This window comes from Dasypus novemcinctus, chromosome 2, assembly GCF_030445035.2.
Source record: "Dasypus novemcinctus isolate mDasNov1 chromosome 2, mDasNov1.1.hap2, whole genome shotgun sequence".
Classification (NCBI taxonomy): Eukaryota; Metazoa; Chordata; class Mammalia; order Cingulata; family Dasypodidae; genus Dasypus; species Dasypus novemcinctus.
The window spans coordinates 147,286,328-147,301,797 of record NC_080674.1 but is presented as its reverse complement, the minus strand read 5'-3'; the positions used below and the strand labels follow the sequence as shown (position 1 = coordinate 147,301,797).

Genomic DNA, 15,470 nt, shown 5'->3' with positions numbered 1-15,470 from the left:
TTAATATTTCAATTAAGTGAAAAGAACAGATTTTCCAAGTTATGCAGCAATACCAGAGAGCAGGATTAAACATTTAAAATCTTTTCATTATCTCCTTCTACAACAGTAATTTCCTCTATATTCATTGTTCCTACACCAGTTATAACAGGGGTCCACCGATAAGATGAATATTTGTTCTATCAATATCAACTATGTCAAGGAAACGAAAAAACATTAAAAAAACCCATGTGTTTTAAACTCCTTAAAATTGGTCAAATTTATAAATACCATCTATTTTGTAAATCAAACAAAAGGCCTCTAAAATAGTTCTTTAAGGTACCCAATTCCTTGGCAGAACACCAAAAATCCCTAAGCATTTTTACATTGTACCTCCTTGAACTAGATTAAGATTTTACTTTTGAATATCCAAACTTTCACCAAATATTTTCAAACAGCTCCTTTGTTAACTTAGATCCATTTAAATCAGCTTTCTTCAGGAACTAGAAGGTGGCAAAACTTAGAAAAGAATAATCATATGTAAAAATAGACACTTTTCTCTGATAAAAGTCCTCTTATGGTTCCCCTTTGTGATCCATTACAGCATTGAACTTTTCTATGTGCAAGCAGTAAAAAAATTAAAAGCCAGGATAAAAAGGCTTCCACCAACAGCTTTACAGTAATCTATACTGACTCCAGTAAGAAAGATTTTAAGTGCTCTAAAATTATTTTCATTTTAGACACTGAACAGGCAATTTTCCTCGGAATTTAGAGATCCTTTTTCAGAACCTTGGTCATATTGCCATTTCTGCTATTATAAAATTGGAGCCCACAGTTTAATGGACTCTTTCATTATAGCAACTCACCAAACCTTAAAATTTACTGAACAAAGGCTAAATTAAATCCCACAATATACTAAGTATATTTAAAAAAATTTGAAAAAAGGGTACCCTAAAAAGCATCAATCAAATAAAATATGATGACTTATGAGTCTGGGTTCTATTTCTTAAATGAAAATAAATCAATGACCTAAATTTAGCATTTATGCTATTTTATTTGGGTATGGATTAAAGATTACTCATTTGTAAACTAGTTTATCCATTATTTCAAAAAGGTTTTTTATATTACAGATACACATATGTATGTTTAGCTAAGAATTATTTTTAAAAGACATTTTCCAAAATACTCTATAAATTCAAAGAGGTCTCTTCTTTTAATTATCTAAGAGTCAAAAATTCTGAGATCCAAACAATGAAAGGGATGACTGGTAATACTTTTTAACAGAATTATAAAAACAAAATCTCTAATATATATGATTTAGCCTACTTAAAAATCAATACTCACTAAAAAGTGAATTTCAAAGGAATAAGCTGTGAAAAGAAAATGACCCTTCCAGATGTTGCTGTAAAAAAAAAAAAACAAACCCTATAATAGTAACCATCAAATTAATTTCATGGCAGTATAACATATTCCAGTTAAGTAGAATTTAACCAAAGAGCCCACCAGGAAAAATGGATGGTCACAGATTATAGATCAAGCTAGTGAAGTGCTACAAAGTTGACTTTAAGTCAACGGCACTGTATATTGAAAAAAAAATCAGCGAGAATGAATAATATTGAAAAAGTTGAAAGAGAAAGGCCAACATATTTAAATGGGCATGTTGAAAAAGTTCCCATTTTGCCAGATGTGATATGATAATTAAAGCAAAGGAGAATTGATTTTTTTTTTGTTCAAACGACTATATCAGAAATCTAAACCTAAGTCAGAAAAAGAATATGATTACGAGGAACATAGAGCAGGATACTGCAGCAGTTGATTTTTTCAAGTCTCTAACAGGATAGATGCAATATGGGTAATAAAAATGAGTTTGAAGTATGTTTTAAGAAAGTGTGGAAAAGGAGAAAAAAAATGATGAAAAATTTCAGTCACAGTATGAGAGTTTGTGTTAAAGGGAAACTAAAAAAGGAAGAATGAACTAATCTAAAATATGAAACATACTGAAACAAATACCAGGGCTCTACATTAACTCTTTCCCTGTAGCCACAGATAAGGAAAAAAAGAGACTTGTTCAAGAATACATCTTTACAAATCAGCAATCAAGACAGATGGAGAGTTGAAATCTAGCATCCTGAATGGCAGAGTACATTGACTGCAAAAAAAATTACTTAAAACAATTCAACAAAGCAGACAAAAACAAAACAAAACAAAAAACCCTGCTTAAATATGTGATTAAGAAGAACATATTGATGCCAAAAACCAACAAGATAATCCCAATGGATGACAGTTTTGTGGCCAGAAGTAAACTAAGACTGTATTAATGTAAAGCCCTGGTTTAAAATGCTCAAAAACAGTTACCTTCCAAATAAAGCAAGTGTTCTCAAAAGTATAAAAATTCTTGATCAACTCAGTGTCAGACTACAGAAATAGAGTAAAAGATATGGGTAAAAACAGAATAGGCACTACAATGTAAAAGAAATTAGAAGTATCTGTTGCATTAACTCACCTTATTAGAATGAACTGGCAAATCACATATAGAGCACAGATGGGGATAACCCTTCGGTAAGAGTCCATGGAAGTCTTCAATATTGCTACTTGGAGGAGCGCCTCTCTTTTTCTCAAAGAGAGATCTCTCTTGTAAGGGGCCAGGACCACGTCCCATCCTCTCATACTCACTGTCAAATTTATGATAGTTATGCGAGGTCTCACCAAAAAAAGAATCATCCCTACACCTTTCTCCATCTCTTAATCTGTCATCTTCATAATCCATTCTGTCATAATAACCAGATTCTTGAGAACGACTTCCATGGTCATAATCAAGCACTGGGTTGAGACTAGGACCACGATCATCAAAACTATCTCTTCTAAAGTGCCTTTTTTCTTCCCAATCATCCCTAGGTACTCTGTATGGTGGCTCCCGTGTAGCAGATCTGCCATCTCTACCATAACTCAATGTAGGGCCTTCTTCAGTTCTCCTCCTTTTAAGCTGTAGAAGGATTTGGGGCAAATTCTCAGGAGTAATCTTGTCCTCTGGATAACGACTCAGTTCATCTAAGTCTCTAGCAGACAGACCAAAGCTGGCCAAAATATTACTGGCCTGGTCTGCATCTCCACGGTGTTGAGAAGACAAAGGGAGTGGACCTCTACTTCCAATGTTAAATATAGATTGCAAATTATGGGAAGAAGTACTAGCAGAAGACAGTGCACTATGAGCTCCTTGTTGATTCAATGAAGAACTCATTCCAAGATTCATTAAACTAGCAAGGCGTGCAGTACCCTGGTTCATCCTTCCAAGAGATGCTGGCATACTTAAAGACTGGGTAGCAGCAGCAAGAAGGCCTATTCCTGCTGCAGACAGGTCACGCCCATGACCCTGCGAGTCCCTACCGAGAGATGACTGCTGGAATGACTTGGACATTGTAGAACTATTGCTTGTCTAGTTTTTAGATTAAAAAAAATTATTTTAAGATGGCCAAAAAGAAAGCTCACACTAGAAAGCTAGGTTAACTTTGCTTCAAAAAATGGTAACGCCAAGAAAAAGGATCAATAAGGACTGTAGAATCTTCTTCAAGCTGAGAACCAGCGGACAACTCTGTAGAAAAATAAGCAATTTTAGTCATAAATCCCTTTAAGTAGATGCTGTTTTTTAGAAAAAACAAAAAACAAAAAAAACAAAAACAAAAACTTATGCATCACGTTGATTTTAAAAAAAGCATTAAAGATCTCAAACTTATTACATATCTTAAACAGATTCCAGATGTATGCAGAGCCTGCATATAGATATTCTAAAAGTCTTTTGTGCTAAAGTTTACTAAAGGGAATTTCACAGAGTTTAAAAACATTTAAATAGAAGGGTTAGATGTCTGATCTGAGTACATCAAAATTTCAATAAAAATATAGATATAGATGGGTCTCTTCTTTTAGAAGAATAAAAATACACCCTATAGTATGATGCTTAAGTTCCAGAAGACTAAAAACAAAACAAAACAAAAACAAAAACAAAAACAAAAAAAAGGCAAAGTCAGCAAGTCAAAGATGAATCAGTTGTACTGTGATTTGGAAAATGAGACCTATTATCACTATCAGAAAGAACCAAGTAAAATCACAAGTAAATGAAGCTTAAGGTGTCAAGTACCTACTATAAGATCTAAGACCAAACATAATAGTTGAGACCTTAATGCAGCAAAATCAATTTGAGGTGAAGACAGATGTAGTAAGAAAAATGTCATTTCCTACAGTTTTAAGATTTTCTATCCACATTTAAACCATATAACTGCCTTCCTGTCTATCCTACACCAGGCAGTGCTTATTACATAGCTAATCTTATAAAGTAAGGAAAACTAAGTCTGATCAGTACATGAAAAGAAACCTCCCAAGAAAAACCCAGGTACAGGAAGCACAAGTAATTTAAAGAAGTGACAGTCTCCCCAAGTTAGCATCAAATGATGCTTATTTATTGCTCAGGGCTATAAGCACACCTAGAGCCCAAAACAGACAAAATAAAAATGAGATCTTAGTTACAGATTCCCTAAACTTTTCACAAGAATAACCCAATCGCATAGAAATTTTAAATCCTATTGAATATGATGTATAAGATGGAATTTTCATTTTCTTCCTTATCATTTTACCTCAGAAATCGGTTCAGTTACGTAAGAATTTGCAAAGCATTTATTTATCATAAGATAGTAGTTAATAAAGATGTACACAAATGTCTTCAGTGAAACATTTTATAACTACGTAAATCTTGTTATGTTTTCCATAGAATTAATTCTATTACAAGGCACCACTCAGAAGTTTTACACATTTGATCATTCATACATTCACACTGGTTAACTAATATATTTAATTTCGTTACAGCAAACACAAGTTAATATTCAATAGTTACAAGTCTATTATGGGACCAATTCCACCAATGATAGATTAAAGCAAGGATACACTAGACAAAGTGGAAGAAATAGTTTAAAAAAATAAAAGCTAGAGGTAAGAAAGATTTAGGTTAGATTTTTCAAAAAGATGTTATAAAGTTTAAAAAGACACAGAAATGCTATCAGGTGGCTGGAGTTAAGGATAATGTTTTTGTATACCAAGAAAGATGAATCTGAGAAAAGACACCAAAGAAACTAGTGCTAGATGAGATTCACTATATAAACTACTTAAAGCTTTAAAAGACAAGAGTAAGAATTCTCTGGATGAAAGTTTCTTTGATATGCGTTATAAATGCCACAAGAATGGCGGCTGAATTCACTGTATAATCACTGATAGGACTCTAAATTTTCATGCATACTTCCATTTTTTAAAATCTTAACCGTTAGAGGGTTTTTCAAACCCAAGTATCAAGGTTATTAATTGCAGCTTTGACCTTCAAGCTATAGCTAAAGCTTTGTATTGGAAAGCCAGTCTTTTGAAAGAATTACTCTTTTCCCTCAGGAAAATTATGTAATAGTATCATGATCAGTGTAAAATTTTAAAACTTTACAATATTTTAAGGGCCTAGGATTTTGAGATTATAGAGCTCTCAATTACTTTATCTGTATCTTACATAAAAATGGTGAATCTACAAAAGAAAAGGCTGAGAAGAAACAATAGAAGATAACCTTAAGGCAAAACAGAAAATGAATGTCAGGCAAACAGAAAAAGGGCAAGACAACGTAAATTCCACAACAATCTGTAATTTCAGAAAAATAACCTTAATATTTTTAAGAGTAACTTAAATGGTCGCCCTTAAGAACTTGACAGTTATATTACTGAAAAGCAACTTAAAAGTTCTGCTGTATATGTGACTGACGCACAAACCAAATTCTTAGAAACTTTTATTAAAACTAAGACGATAGCACTGTTGAAAAAACATTTATGAAAAGTTCTTTTATTACCTCTAGCTAATGTTTACCATAAAATGTACTATACAAGCCACTTAAATAGGACCTGCTGCCTATCAGTAAAGTGACCACAATACTAAGACATTTACTAAAGATCTTTATTTGCTTCTTTTACTGTTTTTACCCATAATGAAATTTACTTTTCATAGTAAATTGTACTAGAATCAGTGTCATTTTGAAAACCATTCCTTTGAAAGAACTCATCTAGAATGAAATGTCAATATCCAATCTACCCTTAAAAAAAATTTTTTTTAAATGGTGACAATAGTTTGATATTATCTCATAATCTGTAACGAATGTTCCACCACAGTGCAGTGTGTTGATGAAGGGATGTTCTATGGAGTTCTGCACTGTGTATGATTGTTTACTAAGTTCACAAACTCTGTGATAAAAATGTATTTTAAAAAATTATACAGTGGGTTGGGGGAAAATCCACCAAATATAAGACATGCACTATAGTTAGCAGTAAGATTTTGATGATACTCTTTAATAATTCGTAACATGTCTCAACAACGCAAGGTGTTGGTGGTAGGCTGACCCATGAGATCCGTATGTTATGCATATTTTATAAGTTCACAACTTTCACTATACACTTATTGTTTATGTATGTTCATATATGAATGATATACTTCAATAAAATGTTAAAAATTAAATAAAACCTTTTAAATAATTTTAAATGCCCATCCTTGCACAATCTTTCACCTCTACCTCAAAACCAGGAAATATTAAAAAAATAAAAATAAAAAAAGACTACCAACAATACCCATAATCTGGCTTCACAAATGCAGCTTACTACAATCTAGTGTTCAAATTTTTTACAACTTAGTGTTTTCAACATCTTTTTTTTTTTTTTTTAAGGAAGCACGAAGGGATTGAACCTGGGACCTAACATGGAAAGCAGAAGCTCAAACCACTGATACACTCACTTCCCGGATATTCAAATTTTTAGCCTAAGGGCTTAAAACTCATTAATGTAGACAATTCTATGGAAAATAATTAACCTAGAACTTAAACCTATTTCATGGTACAATTTTAAACCGTCCTAAAAATATCAGTCTGTTTTCAATAACTGAGCAAATATCTGTGTGATTAGGAAATAAGTTAATACTATTCTATCTCTTCATGAACAGTCATCTGATATTCTTTATTGGATTTCTCCTCTTCTCCAATTAAAAGTAACGAATACTAAAATACTTCAGAACACAAAGTTTAGCACACCCAGAAAATTCATGGGAAAGGAAAGTAAATGGTCATTTTACATATAGACATCAGTCATTTCTTCAGGATTATTTAGCAGGTTTGCTCCTTAAAAGGTATTGCACCAAAAAAATGAAAAACAAAACCTATAGCTTTTAAGTTAAAAATAAAAATGATACGTTTTAAAAGATATCTTTAAAAACAGCCTTGACTAAGTTCTCACTCATGTGAGATAAACACTTCTTAGAAACTAATTTTTAATGATTTAACCATAAAATATTGGTAGAGTAACTCATGAAAAAAAAGAGCTCCATGTTGACATTATTTTAGCCCTTTACTCTCAAATAAAAACTTGTAAACAACAGTTAGAAAACTATAGCTTGTTACAGTAGCATTTCCCCCTTTTTAATTATAAATACACAAAAAAGTAGTGTAGTGAGACTAAGAAGTTTTCCAGTTTTCCAAATGTTCTCTCAAGGCTGAACACCCTTGTGATTTCATTAATGTAAAAATTTAAGTTATATTTAGGGTAGCAACCAACAATACCAATACAATTGTATAGAATAAACAAATGTCCTAACCATGTCATAAATGACGAATAATTCACTATCAGCAATCTCAAGGAGGCATAATTTAGAATGGCAGCTGCTTGATTTTAGCCATCAATCACACACACATACAAAATACTCGTTATATATTCAAGATTCCTACAGTTAGGACTTTTTAAATGAAGTAGCTGACTCATTTATAAAGTACAAGGATAGGTTAATTATTCTTTCTTCCCCCAGATTACTGCCTTATCTTTTCATCAATCTTATCCTCATACATTAATTCAAAAATGGGTTTATAAAGAATTTACCAACACAGTTTCCATTTGATAAACGTTTAGAATTTCTTCACTTTAAGATTACAGTTTGAGTCGCCGATCTTTTCTCAATATATTTTAACATATGTCTTTTAAGGGCTTTTAAAAATGATTACAATATCTGAGGAACTACTTAATTTCTTTCAAGAGTTAAGCCACTCTAAATATAATGCTTTGTGTTTTTGAGTGCGATAATCTCATTTTATATACCTTTGGGTGAGTTTTTAGTAAATTATACTAAAAATTTTTAATTATAAACCCTTTAAGAAATAAAGTCTCAGCTCTAGCAATTTCAATTTTGTATAAAGCAGTATACGTATTACCACAAAACAGAAAGACTAAACATTACAAAACCTAGTGCCAGGAAGGATGATAAAACAAATATTAGTATTTGCAAGTGCTTTAAGACTTGCTCTTAATCCAACTGACAGACCTGGATTCAACTTCTAGCCCACTTCTTGATCCTTACGTCAATGATAGATAAGAGTGTTGCAGAATGCCTTCAGCTGCTGAGAAGATAAAAAACCTCATGTTAATCAGAAGGAATTCCTATTCGGATTTGGTATATTTCTTTTTTTCTAGGCTTAAAAAAATTTCCTAGTGACTTCCAATTAAGGCACTAAATATTTTCAGATTACCTCAATATACACAAGAAACTGGTTCAGTAAATCAAGCAACCCACAGTATAAGAGAAAGTTATCCCACTTGCCTGACACTGACTCTTGGTTTTATCTATGATACAAACTTGGTTTATCCCCTACTTATGGTTTCCCTCACTGCACCCGAAAGATATCCCCCTCCATTTAATGTCTACTCTTTTGGCTTCCACAAACATTTGTATAACTCTCTGATTTGGTATTAACAGTGATTTCTGGAGTCCATTTGCCTTGATTTAAATCCTGGTTCTACCACTTAAGAGTTGTGTGAAACTGAAGAAATTACTTTTCCTCACATGCAAAATGAAAATAAAAAATAATATCTCCCATGACAACTAACAAGGAGGTGATGATGGACAACCAACATACCAAGGAACTGAGAGAGTCTACAACTGTAAGCAAGAGAGTCCCATCCATCAGCCCTGTGGGATCGAAGAGCCCCCTCAATTAGAATCCTCAGGTTTGGGTAACAAACTATTGACTAAGGTAGGCTGGTATTTTACTACAGACTCATTGGGATTCTAACAATAAAATAAACTATCACTGATGTGGAAACAGTAGCCACTGGAGGTTGTGTGGGCAGCAAGAGGGAAAAACAGGTGTTTAATAAGGGGGCATTTTTGGGATTTGGGAATTGTCCTGAATGACATTGCAATGACAGATTCAGGCCATTATATATCTTGCCATAATTTATAAAATTGTGTGGGACAGAGTGTAAACTATAATGTAAAGTGTAATCCATGCTTAGTGGCAATATACTAAAACGTACTCATCAATTGCAATGAATGTACCACATTACTGAGAAATGTTCATGTGGGAGACGTGGGGGCCAGGGCATGTGGAAATCCCCTATATTTTTTATGTAACATTTATGTAATCTAAGTATCTTTAAAAAATTTTAAAAATTATCTAATTCCTGAGGTTGTAGAGAAAGGATTAAATAAAGCAACTAGAATAGTGTCTTGTATACAATAAGCACCGTAGTAATTATCTTACTTTTATTTAACTTTGTCTTCACAACCCTGAGAAAAAGTTAAAACCTATCTTTATTTTTAAATAAGAAAACAACCTTTAGAGGTGAAAGGACTGATCCAGAGATACATGATGAATTTATAAGCCTTTCCCTACTTCATGTGTATCAACTTTAACGTTCTATTTCTATTCAGAGCTGGAAATCAAATTTTAACGTTGTCACCTCTCACCAGAAGGCAGCTTCAAAGACCAGATTTTAAAACTTTCACAATTAAGACTGAGGAAGAAAAGATGTATTCTGCTGAAAGTGGACAAATTAAATCTCTTCCTTCTTCATTTTCTATTGCCAATCTGTCTTCATCTTTCAGCCCTAGTCTCTCTAATCCCTCTGCCACAGTATTACTCGAGATCCTTAGTTGTTGTGACTTTCAGCTGGCAACCTTGCTCAAAGCTCATCACTTTCCAATATAAACCTCCCGAAACATCACTTATTACTTCACCCTCTTGTCAAAAACCTATAATAGTCCCTACTTCATCTCATGAAATTTCACTATGCTTTTTGATACCTTTCATAACCTGCTCTGGTCCCACTCTACTTTTGTAAGCCTAGTTCCCACCATAACCCAAAATTATATGGGGGGGGGGGGGGGGATTGCTTGCTATTCCCTTTACAAAGCTCAGTGCTTGTATAAACATAACAGGTGGAATTTTCCTCTCTTCTCATTTAACATAATACTAGTAATTCTTTTAAATCCCAGTCCCCTTTTGTTATTACCCAGAGTGTTGCTATATGTTTTGTGTCTCCTGGTGCTTAAGTGCAAAAAGCTCCCTCTTCCATGGTGTTTTTCCAGAAAACTATGGAGCTCAGATGGACAGATACAGTCAAGCATTAAACTGGTCTGCTATTTCACATCTTCTCACAGCAAGAATATCTTAAGCACAAGTATTTGTGTTCCTTCCATAACTATTGGCAGAGTCAGATACTCAAATACTTGACTTCCAAATTTTCATGTATGGTATTCTTTCTTCTATGAGGTACTATACTAACGGAAGATGTTTAATATCCTTCTCACATACTAGGGGGAAAAAACATACAAATCACCTTGAAATATCTGAAAGGTATGCATCTTCATTAATTGAAAGCAACCGATGATACTAATAAGACTGGTATATAAAAAAATATTCTGCCTTAGTAGGGTATCAGCCACCACAGGCTACCGGTACTACTAGTAGGACACTAAGTCAAGGAGAATGTCAGAGATATGTTTTTTTAAAAGTTTCCAGAGAAAAAGCAAGTCTTTTATATATCAGTTTTTTAAGAGTTTGAAAAACTTAAAATCCTAAGGTTTCATTGCTACTTCAAGTAGATTCCATCCCACGTAGTCCTGCCACAGTAATAAACATACTCGAGTCAGAAGAAATAGTACAGCACTTTACAATTTCTGTATTACAAGTTTACATTTAAACTTATAAAAGAAATGAGCAGCAATAGGTCAAAGCTAAAGTTGTACTCAATTTTTTAAAAATCACTTGTGAAAACCTTTCTTAAGGATACCTATTTAAAATTTCTCTCAATCCATAGGCTTATTTCCTTTCTGTCCTACTTCTAGGTCTCCACTTTTCTACATATAAAAACCTTTTAAATAGAATTTCAGGGCCCTTGGTCATATTGTAATGACCCCATAATAATTATACCAAAAATTGCAAAACTACACTCCCCTCTCTGCAGCCCTTCCACCCCACCCCCCAAAACCTAGTTTCATCTACCCCAAATATTAGTCATCTACTCTTTACAACCTGTTGCCACACGGAGGGGCAGTTTTAACATAATCCTAAGGGAGGGACAGAAAAACAAGAACACAAATCCTTATCCGATTCCACTTACAATAGTTTTTGACCATTCTTTCAATAGTAAATGCCTGCAATTCATATTTTAACCTGGCAAGAATTCGTCTCAATAACAATATAACCAAATTAATATTTTTACATAAGAACATTTCCACATTTCTATTTGTCTACATACAATAGCCAAAATACCTTACACAGCAAGCACTAGCTTTTGTCATTTTTGAATAATCTGCATTTCAGATTTCAGGAAGCCTGCTCACTTCTATCTCAATTCCCCTTAAAAACATGATTTAAAAAAAAAAAAAGGCCCATGAGAATGTAAAGCAGTTCTTTATACACTTCTAAATACAAAGCTTTTTAAAATTACAAAAGTAAGTGCGATTTGTGAAAATTTCTGAAAAATTCAAAGGAAATACAAAAATACAACCATTCATAAAGCCAACACCCAGCGCTAATTACTGGACATTTTGGCGCGCGGGGGGGGGGGGGGGATCCTCTCAATTTTTATGATTATTTGCATATTATATTAAAAAACAAATCAAATTTCACATCAGCATAGTTTTATTTCCAGGTAATACTATATAGCATTATCACTTTCCCATTACTACTCTCCTCCTAAAACGTTGTTTTCAAGAGCTGTATAGATTTACAGATCTCCAACTGTTGAATCTTTTGGATTTTTAATGTTTAATAACCCAAGATAACATTTCTGTACACAAACCTTAGAAGTTATTCCCTGTAGACTAAATCCTTCCATTATTATTAGGCTTAGTTATTATTGAAGAGCCCTGTACTGAATTAAGATCCAAGGATTCTAGACCAGACAGGCAGCCATGCCACTGGTTAACTAACAACCACCCCCCTGGGCTTTAATCGCTTTTGTAAAATTAGCAAGTTGTTCCACATGGTATTTCTGAAATTATATAATGGACTTTATCGTTGCATACCTCACTTATTTATTATTAACTGATTTGTTAGCATTTACACTTCCCTTAAAAGCATTAGTAATAAAATTAAAATGCCTTAAGATTCCTTTAAAATACAACTGTTCAGACGAAAGGTGGTCAAGTCCTTCTGTATTGGTTCAAAATGGTATATAAATGCAACTCCAGTACACAGCTGAAAAGGGGATATATAAAGATGGTAAAGTGAGGAAAAACACACACACCCTCATTCTCTCTAGATATATAAACTCTCTCGGTGCATAAACTGTTATAACTATAACATGCATATAACGTTAAGTGCAAAGAAAGAAATGTAAACTTAAAGCACTTCAACACAAACATCTTCTGGCTAAACATTCTTTTCCAAATCTTACATAACCAATGAAAAGAATCATGTTGTAATTCTATTTTGTTTAATTTTAAGTTTACAAAAACATTTTCAGTCAAGTGGAAAAGGGATACCCAGAGCGTTTTTGCAATAAAATTGTCTCCCCCACCCTCGATTTATAAAATACTAATGTTAAAAAACATTGCCGATAGACTGTGTAGATAACTGAGCCATTAATGAAGTGAGTTTTTTAAAGGAAACGGGTTTTTTTTTTTAGGACAATTATGAAGAGATCCTAAAATTAAAATTCTGCCCACACAATCTGTTAACTGTTTACAGTGATTTTTAAATCTACGTGAGAAAAAAACCTTTTACCGACTATTTTAAATCTTAAACCAACCTTTGTATAACAAGCACAACACTGTTAACACAAAATCTCATGACTACCACCTGCGAAATCAACGACTGGTTTTTCCAGCGCTCTTAAAAGACTAGAAAATTCTCAATCGCCATAACCGTTCTAGAAACGTCCGGCTAGCCCTGAAGAACTGTAACTGATCCAACGGGAATATGCCAAAGAATAGTGCCACAGAACAGGGCAAACACCTTGGGGGATATTCATCCACAGTAATGGGTGAACTAGCAAATCCCTGTAGAACATAGAACATGGCACAGCGCTAGCAATGAAAAGAACAACGATGCGGCAACTACACCGCGGTACTCCAAACCCTTTGTCTGGAAACCGGAAGGTCCCACACCATACGATCCTCACTAAAGGAACTCAGACTAATAATTTGATAAAAAAGAAATGAGGAGACACTATAAACAAGCGCAAATCTACTGCCTCACTGCGTACTACTGGAGGCTTTATCCAGACGCCAGACGAAAAATGAGCGTTTTAACGTTTCATTTTTCGGCCATTTTTAACGCAATGGGGGGTGGGGAGGAATTGTTCCTGAGGAACGACTAAAACCGCGTGTGGGGAGGGGGCGGTGGACTGGGAAGCCTTAGAGGGCGCTGTGAGGATATAAAGCGAGCAGCGGCGCTAAGGCCGGGACAGCAGGGAAAGAAACCTTTCTTCAAAGAACTACGCTACCCAGAGCCTGCGAAATCCTCCATTTTGGAGCACACTTTGAGGCGCAAGAGAAAAACGCAAACTTTCTGAATCCCCTAACTGGGGTTGGCGCTATCAAGGACTTCGCTTTCCTAACCAACCTCCCCAAACGGCAGACAGCCCCCCCGCGACACTCCGTCCCTCAGGCCTCGTGCGCTCCTCCCTCCACCTCAGCGCTGGGGCCCGCGTGTAACGGGCTAGTCGTCCCGCCCCCGCCCACAGCAAACCCAGAACGCAGGAAGTTCGCCGCACAGCAACCCTCAGAGCCCCCCGACTCTCCCGCCGCACCCCTGGTCCTCGACTGGCCGCGTGTATCCCTCTCGGACAGCTCACCTCCGCCGCCCGAGGAGACTGGTTGCGCCGCCACTGAGCTCCTAACATGGCGGCCGCCGAGCAGGCGGCTCACATACGCAGCGCGGAGGGAGGCAAAGCGAACGAGCGGGAGCGAGCAAAAAAGGCGCGCCACCGGCCGCCCGCGGCCCCGGTCGCTGTCATTGCCCCATCCCGGCGGGGGCAGAAAGCCCCCAGCCATCCCACCCCGACTCTTACCCGCTTCACGCCTACCTTAGGAAAAGGGAGAGGGAAAAGGAGAGGTACCTCTCCCAGAGAGCGGGACGCGGAGGATCCCACAATCCTCCGCAGCAACGGCGCTGGCAAAAGGTGGCGGCAGCAGCACAAGAACAAATCTATTCTCGCGAGAGACTTTGCCCCCACCCCTTCAGGCCCCGTTTCGGCGCGCGCCAGGCCCCTCCCCCATCTCGACGCGCGCATCTCGCACGCGCACTGCCCTCTGGTGCCTACGCTCTCGGGGTGGAGCCCGCTTTCTCCGTAGCTGACTGAGGAGGGAAATGGGGAACCACAGCGCACGAGTTCGAGTCCCAATCTTCGAAAAGGTTTTCGTCAACCTCTAAATTGCATAATGTACAGATTTAAAGCGCCCGGGAATGGGGCCAAAGAGGGAATCAGTACTATTTTGGTTGTTTACTAATCGCAGGAATTCGGTGCTGGAGGAGAAGACCGAAAGCGCCCTCCTCCCCTCGAAATGACCATCACCGCCATTTGGTGAACTTGATTGACTGCAACATACCCATGTTACTGAGATACTTGGTCCAAACCCCCCCCCTCCCCCACGCCATCCCCATGTAGGAGGGATTTCGCGCTCTCTTTTTCTTTAGAGCAAAGGCGACGGTTCCGCCTTCCCGGGACACCTCCCAGCCCCAGACCTGATCTCTAGGCAAAAAATTGTTTGTGACTGCACCACCATCCGCCCTCCCCTCCCACATACTGTACTGGACTCGGCGCCTGGAGGGTAGGGAATTTTCCAGCACAACTACTGATTATTAGTAATAAGACATTTCTGGAGTGCTTAATACAGGCAGGGCAATGGAATGAACAGTTTACACACAACCTTACAAAAACTCTAAAGGTAGGTGTTCTTTTCATCCCATTTGATAGATGAGAAAAGCAGCACAACAAGGTTATGTAGTTTAACCAACATATAACTTGTTAACCCGAAGAGGCCTATCTTTAAAAATGAAATTTAACCTCAGGCTAGGGGCTTTAGTTATACTAAGAAATATGTTTTGGACCGGTACTTTTTACCAGGGATCCCAGTCCAAAACAAGATTGGGTGGGGATCACTTAAGGCTGCCCTTTTCAAAGTACAAGCTGAAAAAAATTTAATGGGTCCTCACTAT

General features: G+C 36.2%; 1 protein-coding gene across 35 annotated transcripts in view; it reads right to left on the bottom strand.

The window, feature by feature from the left end:
• Positions 1–14,607, bottom strand: part of MATR3 (matrin 3) — a 33,943-nt gene extending 19,336 nt beyond the window's left edge. For 3 of the 35 annotated variants that reach the window (XM_071218332.1, XM_071218348.1, XM_071218343.1), the window contains exons 1-2: positions 14,338–14,461; positions 8,345–8,420 (exon numbers count right to left, since the gene is read on the bottom strand). Coding sequence is in view for 27 of the 35 variants with exons in the window: in XM_004477816.5 (XP_004477873.1) it covers positions 2,480–3,391 (912 nt within the window). In the remaining 8 variants the exon portion in view is untranslated. Of the gene's footprint in view, positions 1–2,479; positions 3,566–8,344; positions 8,421–14,106 lie in introns of all 35 variants that reach the window. The other 32 variants (XM_004477817.5, XM_071218337.1, XM_071218321.1 and 29 more) reach the window with 26 other exon arrangements.
• Positions 14,608–15,470: the final 863 nt, after the last annotated feature.